The following is a 21,450-nucleotide window of genomic DNA, read 5'->3' as shown; positions in this document are numbered from 1 at the left end:
TACAGTGGTGATAAAAGACAATGCCTTAACTCTCAGAGAGTTTGTAATCCTGTGGAGATATGAGGAAAACAGATATGTTAAGAAAAGAAAAAATACAAATTAACTAGTGCTAAATGCTGTGAGGAAAATAAAACAAGTTAATACAATAAAAAATGTCTTAATGGAGGTGGCCACTTTAGATAGGGTGGCAGAGAAGGCTTCTCTGAAAAGGTGACATTGAATACTGAAAAAGAAGCAAGCCATGCAAAGGCCTAGATAGACATTGCCAGCAAGGGTAAAGGTCCCATGATAGGAACAAGTTTGCTCTCTCACTTGATTTGTAGTTTACCTGGGTATAGATTTCTAGGTCAAAGTAATTTTCACTAAGAACTTTGAAGGTATGACCCTATTGGTTTCTAGGGCCCAGTAGTGTTAGTGAGAAATCTGATGCCAATCTAAGTCTCATTTTCTGTTGGTATCTTATTCTTATCCCTATGAAAAAGTTAGGGGACTTCTATACACCATTGGCGTTCTAGAATTTCATGATGTTTAATGGATGCTTTAAATCTGAAATTCATATCCTTCTTCAATTCTAGGAAATATTCTTCTATTATTTCTTTGACAATATTGCCCCCTCCATTTTCTCTTTCTGATACTCCTGGGAGATCATGTGGGGGCTCTTGGTTTGGTCCTCCATTAAAAAAAATGTATTTATCTCTTTGACTTTTGGTTTTATGGTCTAGTAGTATTCTTTGACTCTTTATTTCAGCCCTTCTATTGGCTTTTTAATTTCAGTAATTTTTACTTTCCAAAATTCTTTTTGTTATTCTTAGATTGCCTTTTTTATTCTTTCGTTTAAAAAAAAAAATTTAGGGAATTCCCTGGCGGTCCAGTGGTTAAGACTCTGCGCTTTTACTGCTGAGGGCCTAGAGTGGATCCCTGGTTGGGGAACTAAGATCCCACAAGCTATGGCGTGGCCCCCCCACAAAAAATTTTAGCCTATTCTTATTTTATTTGTGCAATTGCTTCTTCTAAGAATACTAGTAAGATTCTTTTGAAAGTTTTCTTTTCTCTTCCCTGAATTATAATCTGTTTTTTCCAGAGTCAGTTATTCTATTTGTTCATCCTCATCCTCCTCTTTTGTGCTCCTGGTTTCCTTCCAGTTCACTTAAAAACAGGAGTAAAAGAGTAGTTTCATCATTATAGATTGGTTTTATTTCCTTGGGTTCATTTTGTTTCTCGAGCAGACCACTCCCCTATGGGAAGATGGAACCATGAGTTCTGTGTAGGTAGGCAGAATGTGTTCTTTCACTGGTTTTACCCTAGAGTACACGAGGAGCTTGCTGGCAAACTTGAGTCCCCCAAATTTAAAATAAAGTGGGTTTTACTCTGAAGTGATGACACCCACATTAGAAGCCCTACCCCTCTGCAGATAGATTGTTAAATTTCTTCGGAAAGCAGTTCTCTTGTTTGAGACTAGAGGTCAGATAAATTTTTACTGCTATATGTATGCCTATAGGAGTGGTAGGATGGTACAGAGGGCCAGGTGTTGTCCATGTTGTTTCATGGGCAGTTTTAAAATTAATTATCCTGATTATTACCCCCACATCTTACTCCTGCTCTCAATTCCTGCTGAATCTAGCTTGGAACTACTCTTGAGGAATGCATTTCCGTGGAAGCTTTCACTACTCTGGTTTATTTATGGGTATAATCTATCTACTTTCTGCCTTCCAAAAGCTCATCAGCATCTTGGGTCTGCTGACAGTTCTTCACGCTCTGTCAGGGGATTTATTTTCTATTTGTACTTCCTCACAGTCATTTCATTAGGCTCAAATAGGAAGTCTCAACGTCCTTCTTAAAACTAGATGCCCCAAAGTGAACATGGGACCCAAGATAATATTCCCTACTTTCTGAAGGAATGATTGCATGAATGACCTCAGAAATGTAGAAATTCATAGCAGCTACTCTGCTAGTTTAGCTGCTCTGGGTATTTACACTACTTCTCTGCTGCAGCCATCTTGTGAGAACTTGAGCAGAGAACTGCATTCTCTTTGGAGACTCCCATTGCAGATCCCTCTATACCTCTGCTTTAATCTGCTCTGGTGTTCTCTAGGCCTGCTATTCAGCTACCATCCTAGGACTTCCTTTCACTGTTCTCATGTTTCCTGGCTTCCATATCTTTCTTGGTTTATTCTCTTGTTTTGCTTGAGTATATACTAGAAGCTTCCTAAGAGAGGATACATGATAAGTAAATTTTTTGAGTCTTTGCACATATGGATATTTCTTTATACTTGCATTTTATTGATAGTTTCAATGGATTTAGAATTATAGGATGCAAATAATTTTCTGGCAGACGTTTGAAGCGTTGATGTTTACCTTCTGCTGTGGCTGTTGAGAAGGCCAATGCTATTTTATTTATTTATTTTTTTTGTGGTACGCGGGCCTCTCACTGTTGTGGCCTCTCCCGTTGCGGAGCACAGGCTCCGGACGCGCAGGCTCAGCGGCCATGGCTCACGGGCCCAGCCGCTCCGCGGCATGTGGGATCCTCCCGGACCGGGGCACGAACCCATGTCCCCTGCATCGGCAGGCGGACTCTCAACCACTGCGCCACCAGGGAAGCCCAGCCAATGCTATTTTGATTCTTGAATATGACATTTTATTTCTCTCCGGAAGCTCTTAGGATCTTTTAAAAAAAATTTATAATTTCTTCACATGTGGTCAATCTGCCATGTTAAACAGATTTGTCATGTGTTTTAATTTTGTCTCCCCAGGGAAATAGCAAGTATAGCAGAAAGAGCATTAACTCTGAAAAGTTATGCCTAGATGGATAGATGTGATTATTAATAAAATTATGTATGTAAAGCATCTGGCACATATTGATGCCCCATCTCCCAAAAGTGAACGTATATACTTGAGAGCTGGACCCAGGACTTATAAAACCTTATGATCCTCACAACACCTGGCACATACTAGGCACATACTAGATTCTCAATAAATATGACTTGATCTCACCATACACAAAAATAAACTCAAAATGGCTTAAAGACTTAAGTATAAGACATGACATCATAAAACTCCTAGAAGAGGAAATAGGCAAAACATTCTCTGACATAAATCATACCAATGTTTTCTTAGGTCAGTCTCCCAAGGCAGTTGAAATAAAAACAAAAATAAACAAATGGGACCTAATCAAACTTACAAGCTTTTGTACAGCAAAGGAAACCATAAACAAAATGAAAAGACAACCTACTGAATGGGAGAAAATATTTGCAAATGATATGACTGACAAGGGCTTAATCTCCAAAATATACAAACAGCTCATACAACTCAACAACAAAAAAACAAACAACCCTATCCAAAAATGGGCAGAAGACCTAAATAGACATTTCTCCAAAGAAGACATACAGATGGCCAAGAGGCACATGAAAAGATGCTCAACATTGCTAATTATTAGAGAAATGCAAATCAAAACTACAATAGGGTACCACCTCGCACTGGTCAGAATGGCCATTATCAAAAAGTCTACAAATAACAAATGCTGGAAAGGGTATGGAGCAAAGGGAACCCTCCTGCACTGTTGGTGGGAATGTAAGTTGGTGCAGCCACTGTGGAAAACAGTACGGAAGTTCCTCAGAAAACTAAAAATAGAATTACCATATGATCCAACAATCCCACTCCTGGGCATATATCCAGACAAAACTGTAATTCAAAAAGATACATGCCTATGTTCATAGCAGCACTATTCATAGTAGCCAAGACATGGAAACAACTTAAATGTCCATCAACAGATGAATGGATAAAGAAGATGCGGTACATATATACAATGGAATACTACTCAGCCATAAAAAGAACGAAATAATGCCATTTGCAGCAACATAGATGCAACTAGAGATTATCATACTAAGTGAAGTAAGTCAAAGAGAAAGACAGATATCATAAGATATCACTTATTTGTGGAATCTAAAATATGGCACAAATGAACCTATCTATGAAACAGAAACAGAATCACAGACATAGAGAACAGACTGGTGGTTGCCAAGGGGGAGGGATGGAGTGGGAGGTTGGGGTTAGCAGATGTAAGCTTTTCTATATAGAATGGATAAACAACAAGGTCCTACTGTATAGCACAGGGAACTATATTCAATATCCTGTGATAAACCATAATGGAAAAGAATACCAAAAAAGAATGTATATATATACATAACTGAATCACTTTGCTGTACAGCAGTAATTAACACATCATTGTAAAGCAACTATACTTCAATAAAAAATATGATTTGATGACGATGAGTCTTTGCCATTATTTTTCTGTGGGACTTTATTTATGATATTTATCTTCACTGTGTCTCAATTTGCATATTTGTCAATGGGGAAGATACTTCTTGACTTGCTTATTGTTCATGTGTTGTGAAGCTTCAGTTAGTGAATGTGAAAATTTTCAAAAAAGTTAAAATCCCTCTACAGATGTCAAGTACAGTTTCTGGTCTCAAAGCTGAATGAATTTTTTTTTTTTTTTTTTTAACATCTTTATTGGGGTATAATTGCTCTACAATGGTGTGTCAGTTTCTACTTTACAACAAAGTGAATCAGCTATACACATACACATGCCCCCACGTGTCTTCCCTCCTGCATCTCCCTCCCTCCCACCCTCCTTATCCCACCCCTCTAAGTGGTCACAAAGCACCGAGCTGATCTCCCTCTGCTATGTGGCTGCTTCCCACTAGCTATCTATTTTACGTTTGGTAGTGTATATATGTCCATGCCACTCTCTCGCTTTGTCCTAGCTTACCCTTCCCCCTCCCCATATCCTCAAGTCCATTCTATAGTAGGTCTGCATCTTTATTCCCGTCTTGCCCCTAGGTTCTTCTGACCATTTTTTTTCTTTTTTTTTTAGATTCCATATATATGTGTTAGCATACGGTATTTGTTTTTCTCTTTCTGACTTACTTCACTCTGTATGACAGTCTCTAGGTCCATCCACCTCACTACAAATAACTCAGTTTCGTTCCTTTTTATGGCTGAGTAATATTCCATTGTGTATATGTGCCACATCTTCTGTATCCATTCATCTGTTGATGGACACATAGGTTGCTTCCATGTCCTGGCTATTGTTGAATGAATCTTCCTAATTTTCTAAAATCCCATTTATTAAATCCAAAGGGTATAGAAAAAGAACTGTAACATTTACCATAATAAATAACAGAGAACACACAATTTGTAATTCAGAGATTAATGAGAAATGTACATAAAAAGGGCACTTTTATTTTCTAAGCAATAGAGTAAAAATAAAATATAAAAAGTAATGGAATCAAGTATAGGCAGCATTGGAACCACTCAGTCATACAGAGAAGCTGTGTAAGTGAAGAAATTAATCTGTCTATATCTAACAAGAATAAAGGCAACCCGTATATAATAGCATGGAAATAAATTAATTAGTCTTCAATTTAAACTTCTATTCTCAAAGCTGATTATTATCTATTGAGTGCTTATAAAAATTTTTTATTGGAATATAGTTGATTTACAATGCTGTGTTAGTTTCAGGATACAGCAAAGTGAATCAGTTATACATATACATATATCCACTCTTCTTTAGATTCTTTTCCCATACAGGCCATTACAGAGTACTGAGTAGAGTTCCCTGTGCTATACAGTAGGTCCTTATTAGTTATCTATTTTATATATAGGAGCATGTATATGTCAATCCCAATCTCCCAATTCATCCCTCCTCCCCTTGCCCCCGGTAACCCTAAGTTTGTTTTCTACATCTGTGACTCTGTTTTGTAAATAAGTTCATTTGTACCCTTTTTTTAAGATTCCGCATATAAGCTATATCATATATATTGAGTGCTTTTCAAATTTCATTTCTTATCAGCAGAATCCTTTATTTTCCAACTGAGATCTTACAGAACAGATAAATGTGAAGCTGCTCTTTTTAAAGCAGAAACTTCAGAATGAAGAGGCCAAACAAAACTCTTGATCTTCTCTATTCCCCCTGCAGCAGACCTTAGACTCCTCTAAGGAAATAGAGTTTGAAAATCATTGGTTTAAGTAAGGTGATCTATTAGTCCAAGTAAGGTTTTATTAAAGTGGTCATGAGTAAAAGTGGCTATGAGAAAAAAGTGTCTTAATTTCTAAAGCAGGGTCCATAATCTATTCTGGTACCACTAATCAAAGTATCAAAGCTTCAACAAGTTATGACTGTCCTCCACAACAGAGGTATAAACTTGAGACTCCCTTGTCAATGAGTTCTGTTCTTTTCTGCTTCAGACATTAGTATGTGGGGTCCTAAAACTGCTTGAGGTTTTCAAACAACTAAATTCTGACTTGAAAATACCACCTACTGCTGTGGAAGGAAGGGAGGTATGCCTATTTGTAAAGAAACAGAAAAAAGTCTTTAACTTACCCAGAGCACAAGGACATTCATGAGATGGTCTATGTGTGTCCGTTTAAAAGTAGACTTTCCACTGTTCTGCATTAATTTGGTGTCTGGTCCTAAGTGAAACAGGGAGACATCACCTCTTAGAATCACTGAATATTCTCAAGAGGATTGAAATTGGGTTAAAATGTACCTTTATGACCATTTTATCAAACCTCTTTCCAATGCTAGGGGATAAAGTCCTGGAGAAAGGCTCATGCTTGGTGCCAATAACTCAAAGAATGGAAAAGTTGTTTCTACGGATAATCCCAACTACTTCTGCAAAGTGCATCAATGCTTGACACCTCCCTCTCTTTGCTGCACCTTAGTTTAGTTTTTCATTGATAAGTCAGAATAGGAGCCACAAGCTTCTCTCTCGTCACCATCTGGTTTATTTAGCTTAGAAAAGGGATTTTCTGATAAGGAGAACTTCACCTTCTTTTGAGGAAACCCATTGCTGGACCAGGCTCTACTTAAAGTTTCTAATTAAGAAATGGAGAAAGGAAAAGGCAATGGCAGTGATTTCTCTTGAGGTGGAAGCTTGGGAGCTGAGATTTCTCTGGAGCTGAGAGACAGAGACTCTGCATTTCTTAATGACAAGGCAGATAGTAAGTAGAAATAAAGAGTTTTTTTTTTTTATAAGAGCTCCTATAGGAACCAACATTTTTTTTAAAATTTTATTTATTTATTTATTTTTGGCTGCATTGGGTCTCCGTTGCTGTGCGCGGGCTTTCTTTAGTTGCGGTGAGCAGGGGCTTCTCTTGTTGCGGAGCACGGGCTCTAGGCACACGGGCTCAGTAGTTGTGCCTCGTGGGCTCTAGAGTGCAGGCTCAGTAGTTGTGGCGCACGGGCCCAGTTGCTCCATGGCATGTGGGATCTTCCTGGACCAGGGCTCAAACCCGTGTCCCCTGCACTGGCAGACGGATTCTCAACCACTGCACCACCAGAGAAGCCTTAAAGAGCTTTTAATGGCCACTGGGACTAGAGTTGGAAATTATTTTCTTACTGTGGTTGTTGTCATCAATGCCCACTGTCACCGAGGGCACAGGGTGGCACAGAATCTTCCTCCATTTTCCAGCACTACCTTATAACTTAAGAAAATCCCTCAATAAGTATAAGGGATTATGGTTCTAAATGCCATCTCAAGATGGGCCACTGCTAATAAGCCACATGTGCCTTTTCTCTGGCATGAACACTTCATATTGTATTTTATATTCTACATAATGACCGCCGTGTTTATTTTTTCCTCATGGGAGCAATCCACATGTATACTCTCCCCTTTCACATGTTCCCCTTTCATATGCTAATACTATGTGTACTTCTATGTGTATACCTTCTCTTGTGTCTAGATATGTTTAGAAAGACTTATGAATGCTCTGTGGTCTTGGAACACAAAGCCTTCCTCTAACAAAGGCAGGGCTGATATGCTGGCAGCTCACTGCTTGGAAAAGAAGTCGTTTTTTTCTTAAATTATCCATCCATCTATCCATCTACCTGCCTCCCTTTCTATCTGTCTCAAAGCCACAGTGTTCTGGTACATATCTGAGCACCATATCTGCATCCTGAAAACTAAGTACCCACAGCATGGCTACTAATGGAATCCAGCAGGCTGGGGGTCTGTGGTCCCCACAAAGACGTACCAGTAAAAATTACCAAGCCATAGCACCAGTCTGTATTCCTGATGATGCAGCCTCGGAGAATCAGCCTGTCATGATCCAGGACGTAATTTTTTCCTTTATAAATCAGTATTCCTGTGAATCTGTCCAACCTGTTATTGGGAGACTCACACCTCACTTCTCCTGAAAAAAAAAAAAAAAGAAGGAATAAGAGTCCTGACTCTGTAATCTTAATTCTTTCCTAACAGGACAGAGGAGGCTTAACAGAAAAGAGGAAAGAACATCCCCTTTTCAAAATATACACACATCTTTTGCCTATCCTTTCTCAGCCGCTGCCCATTTCTCACCAGGCAAAGGGTTCTGGGCATCAAAGAAGAGTAATTCTGTGACATGGGTCATCCAGAGAGAACAACCCACACGATAACCTATCACCATCAGTACTTCTAGATCAAATGAGCTGAATCTGAAGAAATTTTAAAATACTTAAAGCAAACCTAGTATTTGTTTCAAAATGGAAATAATTTGACTTTTTCATGATTAGTAAAGTAAAATACATTGTAAATACATATACAACATTGTAAATACATATACAACATTAAAAGGAGAAAGTAAAATTCACCTACTGCCTCGAAATAAGCACAATTAAACTTCTGTAGTACATCCTTCCAAGTTTTTTTCTATACATGTACTCATAAACATACATATGTTTCCAAAAACAGGTTTATGTTACATATACTATGCATAGTGTATTGCAATCTTTTTCATTTATTAATATGTTGTGATATTTTTCCATGTGAATAAATATCAACTTGCACATCGTTTTTAATATAGAATTCACTGTATGGATGTACCACACTTTAACCAGACATCTACTAATAAAAATTGGGGTTGGCAAACCTATTTCCTAACTCACCATCAAAGGCAGATAGTAGCTTCAGGTTATCTTCCATCTCACTGGTAACTGAGATGGCTTGCTTCACTTTCAAGTTGGTTTCACTAGAGTAAAAAATGCACATACATAACAGCATCACAGGTCCAATTTCTCCAATTTTAGAAAACAGTTGTTACCAATAGAGCTTGGGCTATAGGCTTGAGCCGTGAGAGTCACTCCCACTGTTATCCTCTCTCAAGAAAAGTATTGAGGTGGGATGGTTCTACAGGGAAGCTGAGTATTAGCCCACTTGTTCCCCTCTCTCCCTGAAACACACATCAACTACTTTAACCAACCTATGAGATCTTGTGGGTCAGATGCTCTAGAAAAGCTGAAGAAACATCACAAGACAACCTGGAGGGGGTACCTGCTCCCTTCAAGAATAAGGAGCAGGTCCTGGTAAGAATGTGCATATACCTCCAAGTAAACATACTCCTCATCTCATAAATATTTACAGGATCCATGAAGGGATCCCACTTAACCATTTGCTGATACAAGAATGCACAGAGACAGAAGTAAAAAAGAAGCCACATTTCAAAAAGTTTGTGGGCACCAAGAGGAATAGTTGTAAGGACGCAGATCGATACAAAACTCCACAGGACAAGCTCTCTGAAGATGGCCTCTATACTCCAAAGATCTTAGCTTTTGCACGTTAATGAATTTCTACCTTAAGTCCTTTCTAGAACATGGTTTATCAGTACATAATTACCTCCATATTCATTCCCCCCCTGGAAACTTTGGAACTATATTCTGAAATTTTACAGTTCTGTTAACGTCTTTCCTACCACTCAGCATTACTGAATATAGATAGACAGAATGTCTCCAGTTTAGAGATGGAGAATACGGAGTTTATTTGCCCAGATTCTGCACCAGTGGATGCTAAATTATTGCTGTCAAGAGCTCAGCCTTAGACTTGAGGTCCCAAGAGTCTGGCCTCCTATCTTATCTAGATATTTCTAGCCTCTTTTAGCACTTCATTCTCTGCATCCTGTTCTCCCTCAGTGAGAAATCACTCTAAGCTGGCTCAACCGTCTTAATGGATTATCAGGAGGAAACACTCACCCGTCCAGTTCTGCTGTTTCTATATATGTCAGACTGTAGGGCTCACTGCTAGAGAGTAATAGTATATCAGCCTGTGGTCAGAAAAGTCAGAGAAGATAAGGAAGGCAGGAAGGCAGACTTTTAACATTACAGTGTAACAAAAGCAATTACCTCAGGAACAGATGTTCATCTTAAGAATATTATAGACATTTGGTTTACTTTCTTTGTCTAGGACCCATCACTGCTACCACACACCCCCTCTCCAAAAACTAGTCATGTTTTACCTGTAGCTATGGTGAGAAATGGACAAGAACAAACTTCTTACCACAGGAGATGTTGATCTCTGGATGCAAAGTGAGGAAGGTGAAGGTCACCAAAAGGAGTGGTCACAGAAGTTGCTAAAAGGGTCCCTATTCAAGCCAAAAGAGAAAAAGCCACAGCCCAAAGAGGTACTCACCGTGACAACCTGATTATTTTCTAGTTTTATTATATCTCCCACTTGGACATTCATCCATTTGTCTGTCACTATCCTGCAAGAAAGTGAGCCTTGAATGCCTGCATGCCTGCTCTGAGAATTTCCCCACAGCCCTGTTTTGACAATCAAGAAGAAAAAAAAAAAAGCTGAGATGAACTCAAGGCTCAAAGGAGGACCAAACTGGGTTTGTGATACTCCTTGCTACAATCAAGAATGGGGCCCATTTCTCTTGACTTAAGACTATAAGAGTTTTCTAAAACTCTATAAAGGTATATGTAGACATACATGCACATAATTTTTCTTTAAATAAAAGCAATATATGCATATGGTAAAAAAAAAACATTTCAAATAATTAAGAAGTATGTAAGGACTTCCCTGCTGGCGCAGTGGTTAAGAATCCGCCTGCCAATGCAGGGGACACAGGTTCGAGCCCTGGTCCGGGAAGATCCCACATGCTGCGGAGCAACTAAGCCCGTGCGCCACAACTACTGAACCTGCGCTCTAGAGCCCGTGAGCCACAACTACTGAAGCCCACGTGCCTAGAGCTCGTGCTCCACAACAAGAGAAGCCACCGCAATTAGAAGCCCACACACCACAACGAAGAGTAGCCCCCGCTCACCGCAACTAGAGAAAGCCCGTGCACAGCAACAAAGACCCAATGCAGCCAAGAGTAAATTAAAAAAAAAAAAAAAAAGAAGTATGTAAAAGGAAAAAGTAAAGTCTCTTCTCTCCCCAAATTTTAGTTTTCCTTCCCCCAAGGTAGCCACTGTGAGTAATTTTTTGCATTTCTTTAGAGAAAATATCAATCCATATAATCCCATACAAGATAAACATTTAAAAATTACATAATAGACACATATTTTCTGCACTTTGCATTTTTTATTTAATAATATATCTGGGAGAACACTTATAGAAGATGTGGCTCATTCCTCTTGATAGCTAAAAAATGTGGCTTTTAACTAAAGATGTGCATGTAGCCAGAATTACTGAGAAATTAAGATGACAGAAATCACAACTTGAAAAACAAATTTTTTTCAATAGTAGCTTTGCTCAAACTCATGTGCTCTAGAAAAAGAAAGCCACTTTTTGGAATATAGACAACTCACCTCAAGTGTTACATCAGTCAAACATTCACTGGCTTACAAAGTCTAACCACTAGGGACCTGCTTGTGAACTCCTACTCTAAAACCACTCTATGACAAATTCTTCTCTTATAATCTTATAAAATCCAAGTGCTCAAGCTCCTTGGGAAGTTCATTTGACTAAATTCATTTGGTAACTCCCTAGCCTTGCAAATTTCTTATACACTCAGTTTTATCTTTTATTTCTATTACCTTCCTTTCTTTTTTAATTTTCTTTTTAATCACAACTGACTTTTTTGGTGGTATCTTATGGGAGGCTTCAGCAGACCAAAACACTTAGGGAAATAATCCACCATGAGTAAGAATCAGCAGACACAATAAATAACAGAATTAGATGCCCAAGCATGTCACATAATAGAATCATATGATTACAACTACAGCTGCTGGTATATATACAATGAAATCCTATTCAGCCATAAAAAAGAATTAAATTTTTTCATTTGCAACAAGGATGGACTTGGAGGGTATTATGCTAAGTGAAATAAGTCAGACAGAGAAAGACAAATACTGTATGATATCACTTATATGTGGAATCTAAAAAATACAACAAACTAGTGAATATAAAAAAAAAGAAACAAACACACAGATAAAGAACAAACTAGTGGTTACCAGTGGGGAGAGGCAATATATAGGGGTAGGGGATTAAGAGGTACAAACTATTACGTATAAAATAAGCTACAAGGATATATTGTACAACATGGGGAATATAGACAATATTTTATAATAACTATAAATGGAGTATAACCTTTAAAAACTGTGAATCACTATATTGTACACCTGTAACTTGTATAATGTTGAACATCAACTATACTGCAATTAAAAAATATGTTTTTAAAATATAGCTCCTGGGTATTCTGTAAGGTCACCATGAAAAAAGACTGGACCTCAATCTTGAATTCTTTCAGATTTGTACTTCTTTGCAATCATGATTCTACAAACACTGGTCACTTTTCCTTTCATACAATCTCTATTTGTTGAGTTCTTTCCCATCCCTTAAGGCCCAGCACAAATATCACCTCTTCCAGAAAGTCTTCCTTGATTCCTTTAGCCAGCTATGATTGCTCATTTTTATTAATTCCTATGATAATTTTTTGTACCTCTTATGATAATCTTCACATTTTGCCTTATATAGAAATCATGCCTGTCTCCCTCTATTCCTGCCAAAGGTAAATTGCTCAAATTTTGCAGGAATCCACAAAAAATACAAACATTGACCTAATACTTTAGATAGGTATGACCAAACACTACAGCAATGGAGTCAACACCAATATTTTCTTTAGATTGCTAACAAAAAGATGTCCTAACCAAAGGCTACAGTAGGATGGTCAATAAGCCATGTAGAGTCGATTGATGTTCTAAAGACAGGTGTCTCCATGCTGACCACTGTACTAGTAATAACCACTTGCACATTAATACCATGCCATAATTTATTAATTGCTTTAATATATATTATTTTGTTTTCATTTTCATAAGCATCCTCTAAGGTAGAGAATATTATCTTCACTTTATAGATAAGAAATACGAGGCCCAGAGAGGTCTGAGGTCACATAGGAAGTTCAGGGCATACTAGATCTAGAAACAAGTTCTTCTTATGTCCAACCTGAGGCTCTTTTCACTGTCCTGAATCACTTTTGCAAAGCACCCAGCGCATCAAGTTTTAGCAAGGCCAATCCTCTCCCAGAGTTGGTCCAACCTAAACTGGCTTCCCTAGGACTTACCTGCCATCCATCAGCAGCAGAACAGAACGACTGTTGACTTGATTGTCGTTTTGGTGCCTTTTCTAAAATTATATAAGAAAAAGTTCAGGAAATAGACATAAAGCAAACTGCATGTAGAAGGTTAATATTTTGAAGTATTATTCAATGTAGTTCCCCTTTTTTGTAATTCTCCCTCAGCCCCTTCCTTCACCCTCCCAACCCCAAGTCCTTCTACCATGAAAACCAGGCCAAGAAGCTGATTGTCTCTGAGAAGCTGGGGATGGAGGTCAGAAAAAGAACCAAGAGAGAAGAAAGAGACAAAATCTTGGCTTTAATATCAAGAGCCAAAGCCTGGGGTAATGAGAACAAACAACTTACGTCAAAAGCCACAGAGGAGAGAATGCAAAATGAGGGGTAGGACTAGAACCTTATACACCTTGGTAGGTGCAGTGAAGTTAAGTATTCACAAGCATGCAGCTACCTTCACCCCCAACCACATTCAGCATAAGAAGCCTCTACCATGGACGCAGTGAGGAAAGAAGAATAGAGGTCCATTCAAAGACCAAATAAGAAGGTGACAAATAAGGGTATGTCCTGATGCTACGACTCACACAAATCCCCTCCTTCCAGTTGAGGTTACTCCCTGCGAAAAGGGTAGGACTGGGAAGAGGGCAGAAAGAATCCTGAATTTGTCGGTTTATCCTAAGGAGACTGAGTTCTAAACCAGAAGTAACTAGGTGGGTTATCCTGAATTGGCAAGTTTACTTTTCAGCTTTCATTAAAAAGGGTTGAGATGGTGAAGTGCTGGTTATGAGCTAGATTGAGTTTAGTTACAGAATATTAAGTTATATTTTTGCACACCTGAGTTGTGACTGAAATTTCAACCACTATATGTGCTAATTCTGGTTTTAAAGAGTTACAGAGTTAGAGCTGGAGAAACACCCTGCTCTCAAACTTTGGTATGAAAATCTATCCTGTCAAAATCAGAAGGACTCTCTTAGGGAAGTTTCAAGCAGGTCAACAGGATGGACTTCCCAAATCCCACTAGTAGGCGTAGTGCTGGTTCCTCACCCTCACCCTTCCTTGCTGGGCCTGCTGTAAAGAAGCAAAGAGGAAGCCATGCAGCACTCACTGAAAGCCAGTTTCTCCCTCCAAGGCCAGGAAAGGAGTCAGCCTCTGTTATGTCATGATCTTTCTAAAACCAGAGGGTTGCTAGCTATGTGTACCTGATAGAACTGAAAGTTGGAAAGGGAAATAAGGGAGAGTTGGAGAGGAGAAGAGCAATGTGGAAAGGGGAGATAAGAGCAGGAGAAAGCAGGGGGGACAGAGGGAGGAGGGAAGAGGAATATGAAAATGGGAGAAGGGTGAATGGAGAAAGGATGAGAGCAAACCCAGAGAGAGCTAACTGAAGGAAGAGGTGGGTTATTAAAAAGGAGATGGAAGGAAACCTGGAAAAAGGTGGCAGTAGGAAGAAAGAGAAAGGCCTTGCATTACCCCTTTCTGGCCATGTATGGCTCACCAATCTTGGGCTTAAGGGAATTTCATATTCCTCTGGGATGGATAAGGACATAGGGAAAGGAAACACCTCTTTCCTTTCAGTGCTTCTTCCTAGCAAAGGGTAGTCCTGGGGAGTCCTTCTTGCCCCCCACAGCCTGACTAGGTACAGTGAGAGACTAGAGGCCCAGGAAGCCACTTCACCACGTCGTCGATGGCATCTTTCACTGCTGTTATGGACAGCACCACCATCAGGGGTACCACAGTCGTGTACCATGCCAAGGAGGAGATCTGGGGAATCAACTGAAAGAGGGACGGGGAGAGAAACTTGGGTCAAAAAACTTAAAGGACAGTGTATTCCCTCCCAATCCCCACCCCACCACCATTTCCCCCTCCCTAGATTTATAATAAATTCAACTATCCTAGTTGCTTTCCATTGTTGTAGCCTCCAGACAACCACCCAAAAATCAGGAAACACCTCTTAAGAAAGGATTAAAGAAGAGGAGATGGTAAATTGCTATGTATCTGTCCTGAACTCTAATACCTTTGTCTTGATGGCAAAGAGCCATTTCTCCTCTGATAATGAAGGTGCTGGGGGTAGGGCTGTAAGAGTGGACACAGGAAAACCACATAACCTCCCATGCCCCTCCAGCACAAGGGGAAATGAGATGATCCGTCTCTCTCTCCCAACTTGTGCCTACCCTGTGCTCTGCTTCCTTGCCCTGTGCTTGTGTTCTAAACCATTCTCCTCCCTCAGCACTCCAGTGTGTTAACTTTCTGTCAGGGAGGCTGGGACAAGAAGGAGGAATGGGATGGCAGCTGAGGTTGGGGTGAAGAGTCAAGTCTGTGGCCTTTTATGGTTAAGCTGAACTGTGGCCATGCAGCCATGATGAGGGAGCACCCCTTTACTCGGGACTTGGCGACCTTGTCCCCTTCCTCTTGTAGAGGCTTGTTTCACCCTGGCTAATCCTGACCACAGCTACTCTAGGAGACTGGCCTGAGACTCCAGCCATCCATTTGCCTGTTATCTAAAGAGAGAAGACATCTCTCAGTTTAAGGAGGAGAAGGACTGATTACATAACCTGACCCCAGAGAGGCTGATAAAATACTTTGTGGAAAAGGCCCTAAAAGGCAATACCTGTAGGAAAAGCAAAAAGAGGAAATATGCATTTGCAAGTCTCTGGAACTGTTCAAACAGGTTCATAGGCAAGAAGTTAAAGGCATTATATTTTGAGGTCTTGATGCTATTGTTCTGTGAGTAAAAGAACACAAGCACAATTAGATGAATGAAAGACCCCACCTCCCAGTCTTAACAAAAAGGACCAAGACCACTTCATAAAACAGGAAAAAGCCACAGCTTCCCAACATAGTGGGAGAAGGAGGGAAGAAGTGTTTTTCTCCCAACCCCCTTTTCTTTGAGGCCTAGAGAGGACTAGAGTATGCAAAGTTGGCAGAGCTGATCAATATGCGACATTTTTAGGAGGGGCAGGATTTATTTATGCCCTGAATAGAATTCTTTGTTTATTGATGCCATTGATAATAATGATGATAATAAAGTCAACAATAAAAACTTACACTTATTGAATAGTTACTATGTGTAAGGCACTATTCTAAGCATTTTATATGGAGCAACTTATTTAATTCTCACAACCACCATATGAAGGGAGTAATATACTACCAACTTTTGAGGATGCAGAAATTGAGGCACTGAGGTTAATTTATTTGCCCAAGACCACACAGTTACTTGCAGAGTTGAGATTGTGCTGTCCCTTGAGCCCCAGTTCACTTGTACAGCCATCCAAATGCTTTTTTTTCTTAGAATCAGAAATCTTTCAGTTTCATCTTACCCTATGACCCAAGGTCCTTCTCAGCCCTAAACAGCAGGCAAGTTTGCCATTTGTGTTAGCTCTACTCAGAGCTCTCTAATGAAGCTTTTCTTAGCCTGGCAAACCCACTTTGTTGTGCCTTTACATGTTGCTTTCAATGCTGAAGGATATCAGATGCCAAAAGCAAATTACTGTCTTTCAACCTTAGCCCACTGAAGGTTCCTGCACTGGTTGCTGTCAGCATTGGAGACTCACTTGCCCCTTAAGTGTCCTGACAGAGGTCTGAATAGTTTTGGCCTACATCTAAGCTATTATTTTGCTGAGTGAAAATGGGAACTTGCTACCTCTTCAATCCTGATCTCAAGATGTTGACAAGACCATCTTACTTTCTACTTTGGGGTCTTCAGTCGTTTGACCTAAGATGTGAGAGTTTGAATCTAAGAGCTCAAGAAAAGTGGAAGAATGAGACCAAATAATCCCCTAAGGACAGGGCTTCTCCCCCACCGTCTCCATCTATAGGGCTTGATGAAAGAATAAACCCACCTGCAGTCCTGAAATACAGATACTGCTCAAGTATGAAGAATCTCTTGCTGGGTCCTACCTTGGGAAGACATCTGAACTCTTCTGTCAGGGAACCAACATCATTCTGTACTAAGGCTAAAACTTGCCTTGGAAGGCTAGATAGGCTACTCAGTCAAGCCTTGCCTAAGGTCTATTTCCCTAGGGAAGGGAAGCTGGTCAAACATTTTAGCACTTAGGAGTTTAAAGATCCAAGTTAAACCTAGGATTTCCTTCGTGTTTCTCCATGATTTTCCAATTAATGATCAATCAAACACTATACATTTCTCAAGGTTTGCTCTGTTCACAGCTCTATTATGGGCTATACTAGTAGAGGCTGAAAAAGAGTTAAACAAGATCTATCCTGGAGAGCTCACAGGTATGTCTTGAAAGGAGTTCTAACTAAATGACCTCTAAGGTCCTTTCTAGCTCTGAGAGTAGGTTATTCTAACATAGAAATAGTTTTCTTTGATCATAAGATACTCTGAATTTCTTGGTGTCTAAGTCCAGACGACTCTGATACTTGGATCCAAAGTTCTTTTGATCTTTTGCCTTACTGAAGCAGCTGGCTTTCATTACTCATTTTCCATTTGATTTTATAGTTAATGTATTTCAGGTTTCTATTCATTTGGGTAGCATTTGTTTAGAAAACAAAGACAAAAGCTATCCCGATTCTGTCTCAAGATAAACATAGCAGTACTTCTTTACTAACTTGGCAACTAGAGTGTTTTGTTCTACTCTTAAATGTCAAACCAGAAGCAATATCTCAAGAATGTAGAACATCTGCTTAACTATGAAATTCTTCAGTGTTTGGTTCTTTTGGCATGATAGAGGTGGCAGATTTTGGTTTGGGCTATTTATTTATTTGGGCAGGGGTACCTGTTTGACTGCTAAAGTGGGGTATAGAGAACAGAAGGCCAAGTATATAATGAGAATCAGTAGTTAGGGGATTGAGAAGAGGAAAAGGAATAGGAATGGAAGTAATTAGAGAAATAGGATGAAAATGAGCAATGGATAGGCAGGGAAATGAAATGGTTGTTAAGTACATAATAGTCAAACCTGTTTATTTATTCATCAGCTATCCAGCAAATGTTTGTTGAATGCCATTTATGTGCCAAATATTGTGATGGGAACAGTAGTTACAGAGATGAGTGAAACTTGTACCCTTTTGTCAAGGGGTAATAGTTTCTTGATGAAAGAAAACTAACATTTTTTTTCCACAACCATATTTAACTCTAACAATCACCATGTATGGTGAACATTATTATGCTCTTCATATAGATGAGGGAACTGAAGAAAAGAAGGTAAATAATGTGCCTAAGGATACAAGGTTAATAAAGACTAGAGCTGTGTTCAAACTCAGGTCTGTCTGATGCCAAAACCTAGTTTTACTGCACCATAGAGCTTCTTATGTAGCTCTAGAAGGTAGAGAGGGGGAAACCTGTTCCCATGGCCATATCCTAAATATTGTTATTATCCAGAGCCTCTCTAACTCAGAAATCATAAATATCCTACAGAGACTACAAATATGTATATCTATGTATATATATTATATACTTATAGCACTATATATATATCTACATGTGCACAAAGTAACATATATGTAAAAATTGCTTGTAATTATAAAAGATTGGAAACAATCCAATGTCAATTTAAAAGGAAATGGTTACATAAACTATGCTTAATCTGCCTAGGAAATACTATGCAGTTGAAAAAAGAAGGAAAAAGCTCTCATGAAATTATAATTATGAAAACATATCCAGGACATACTGATAAGGTTCAGAATAGTTTAAGAAAGTGGGAAAATGAGAATATATATTTGTATTTGCTTTATTTGCACAAAGAAGCACTGCTGAATACACAAGAAACTCATAAAAGTGGTTCCCTATAGGGAGCAGAGATGAGGGCAAGAATAGGGTGTTGGAGCATGACTTTTAAACATATATCTTTTTATGAGTTACTTATTTATAAATAAATTAAAAAGTGAAAAAAGAATCCAATAGAAAATGGGCAAAGATCATTAACAGTAGTTTCCATAAAAAGAAATACAAAAGGCTAATTAACAAGAAGAGATTATTGCTCTCACTCAAAATTAAGGAAAGATAGATGACAAAATGTCATTTTTCATCTAAGAGTCTGGCAAAGATAAAAAAGATTGATAATATCAAGTTTGGCAGGAATATGGAGAAGTGAGCAGTCTTTACTATAGGTAGAAATATAAATGGATATAATCTTTTTAGAGGGCAATCTGGCAATATGTATCAAAAATTTTAATGTGTTTTCCTTTTGACCCAGCCAATTCACTTCAAGGAAACTCTCATAATGTATATTCACACAAATGTGCTGAAGTATATGTAGTACAATGGTGTTCACTTAGGACCATTTATCATAGCAAAACACTGGGGAAATTTTTTTGGAGGGGACACCTGCATATAAATAGAGACATTTAAAATGATAATAAGAAACTGGTTGAATAAATTAAGGTATATTGATACTATGGAAAACTATGCTGCTATTAAATGAATTAGGAAGGTCTACACATATTGTCATAGAGAGATGTCTAAGTGAAAAAAGAAAGTTGTAGAACCATGCTTTCATTTGTGCAAGCTACAATATTTCTTTTCTAGAAGATATATATAAAACCCAAAATTTGAGACACATTCTCCCCTGAGTCTAGGTCACCGTATTAATTTGGTTTCTGGGCCCTCACTGTACCAGCCCTCATTGTATAGGAGCTTGAAAGAAAGTAGAACCTATGTTGTAGAATCTACATCTACAGAGAATTTCCTTCCTCACTGACAACGGGGATTATTAGAGGAAAATACTAGCCCTCTCCTGAAATAGCTAGAGACCTGATACTCACCGGATATCCGAACAGACAGTTAAATTCTCTGTTGTTGGCTTGCAGATACCTCTCTTGTTCTGAAAAAGAAGAGAGAAATGATCTGAAGGATGCCCCTCTGTAGATCAGCCTGGGATGCTGGCTGCTAATGAAGACTTCACTAGCTTCTCACACTTTCTCACTGAGGATATCTGCCCACAAATAGGATTTTGTCTCTCTATTCAGAGAATCAAGAAATACAATAAAAATAGAAACCCTAAAGTGTTTGTTGAAGCTTTCTAGAGGCAAGAGGACAAGTAACTTCTGAGGAGTTCTCCACCATTAATGCTTCTAGTAATCCTAGATTATGTTTCCACAGACAACAAGCTGGTGTGCACCAACATTACTGCCAAACACAGAAACCCAGTTCTCCTTCATAAGTTAATTACAGAGCCATAGTTTAAGATATCTGAGGTTCATTCCAAGGCAGCCTTTCCTAAACTTGCTTGACTAAATTTGAATTAATAAATAATTACTGAGCATCTACTGCACAGAAACCAGTGTGCTGGATGCTGTGGGGAGATAAAAAGATGAGTAAGGCAGAGTCCTGACTTCAAGGGACTTGCAATTTAGTGGAGTCAGCCTGATAACAACAACACATACAAAATCATCACATCAAAACACATAGGTGTTACAAACTATTACAAGTAGCCCATTATCATGTTATGAAAAGTATTAAAAATGTATATTATCAATAGATCTTTCTGTCCTGAATAAAACATTCCTATAGCCTCTTCGATTCTTCATTGGTTCAACAAGCATTTACTGAGTTCTTAGCAGGTGTCAGGCCCTGTGTTATGAACACTCACATACGAGTTTTTATGTGAACATGTTTTCATTTCTCTTGGGTATAAACATAGGAGTAGAATTGCTGGGTCATATGGTAACTCTAGTTTTAACATTTTGAGGAACTGCTGAAAAGGTTTTCACAGCAGTTGCACTATTTTACATTCTCACTGACAATGTATGAGAATTCCAATTTCTCCATATCCTTGCCAACACTTGTTATTGACTGTGTTTTTCATTTTAACCATCTTAGTGGATATGAAGTAATATCTCATTGTGATTTTGATTTGCATGTTCATAATGACTAATGGTGACATTGAGTAACTTTTCATGTGTTTTATTGAACATTTATATACCTTCTTTTTTGATTTGTTTTTTTTTTAATGAGAAAGGAATTTTTAAATTAATTAATTTTGGCTGTGTTCGGTCTTTGTTGCTGCCTGAGGTCTTTAGTTGCAGCGAGTGGGGTCTACTCTTTGTTGCAGTGCATGGGCTTCTCATTGCGGTAGCTTCTCCTGTTGTGGAGCACAGCCTCTATGTTCGCAGGCTTCAGTAGTTGCAGCACGTGGGCTCAGTAGTTGCGGCGCATGGGCTCTACGGTGTGCAGGC

General features: G+C 38.8%; 1 protein-coding gene across 1 annotated transcript in view; it reads right to left on the bottom strand.

The window, feature by feature from the left end:
* Nucleotides 1-21,450, bottom strand: part of LOC112411726 (phospholipid-transporting ATPase FetA-like) — a 108,506-nt gene that overhangs the window by 36,443 nt on the left and 50,613 nt on the right. The window contains exons 4-12 of the mRNA XM_024763014.1: nucleotides 20,038-20,096; nucleotides 15,929-16,042; nucleotides 14,995-15,093; nucleotides 13,318-13,379; nucleotides 10,440-10,512; nucleotides 10,004-10,074; nucleotides 8,924-9,006; nucleotides 8,035-8,193; nucleotides 6,383-6,471 (exon numbers count right to left, since the gene is read on the bottom strand). Of these exons, the coding sequence (XP_024618782.1) occupies nucleotides 6,383-6,471; nucleotides 8,035-8,193; nucleotides 8,924-9,006; nucleotides 10,004-10,074; nucleotides 10,440-10,512; nucleotides 13,318-13,379; nucleotides 14,995-15,093; nucleotides 15,929-16,042; nucleotides 20,038-20,096 (809 nt within the window). The remainder of the gene's footprint in view (nucleotides 1-6,382; nucleotides 6,472-8,034; nucleotides 8,194-8,923; nucleotides 9,007-10,003; nucleotides 10,075-10,439; nucleotides 10,513-13,317; nucleotides 13,380-14,994; nucleotides 15,094-15,928; nucleotides 16,043-20,037; nucleotides 20,097-21,450) is intronic.

The sequence above is a fragment of the Neophocaena asiaeorientalis genome, unplaced genomic scaffold (assembly GCF_003031525.2).
Source record: "Neophocaena asiaeorientalis asiaeorientalis breed wild unplaced genomic scaffold, Neophocaena_asiaeorientalis_V1.1 scaffold449, whole genome shotgun sequence".
NCBI lineage: Eukaryota > Metazoa > Chordata > Mammalia > Artiodactyla > Phocoenidae > Neophocaena > Neophocaena asiaeorientalis.
Note: the sequence above shows the minus strand (reverse complement) of the source record. Positions and strands in the feature narration are given on the sequence as shown.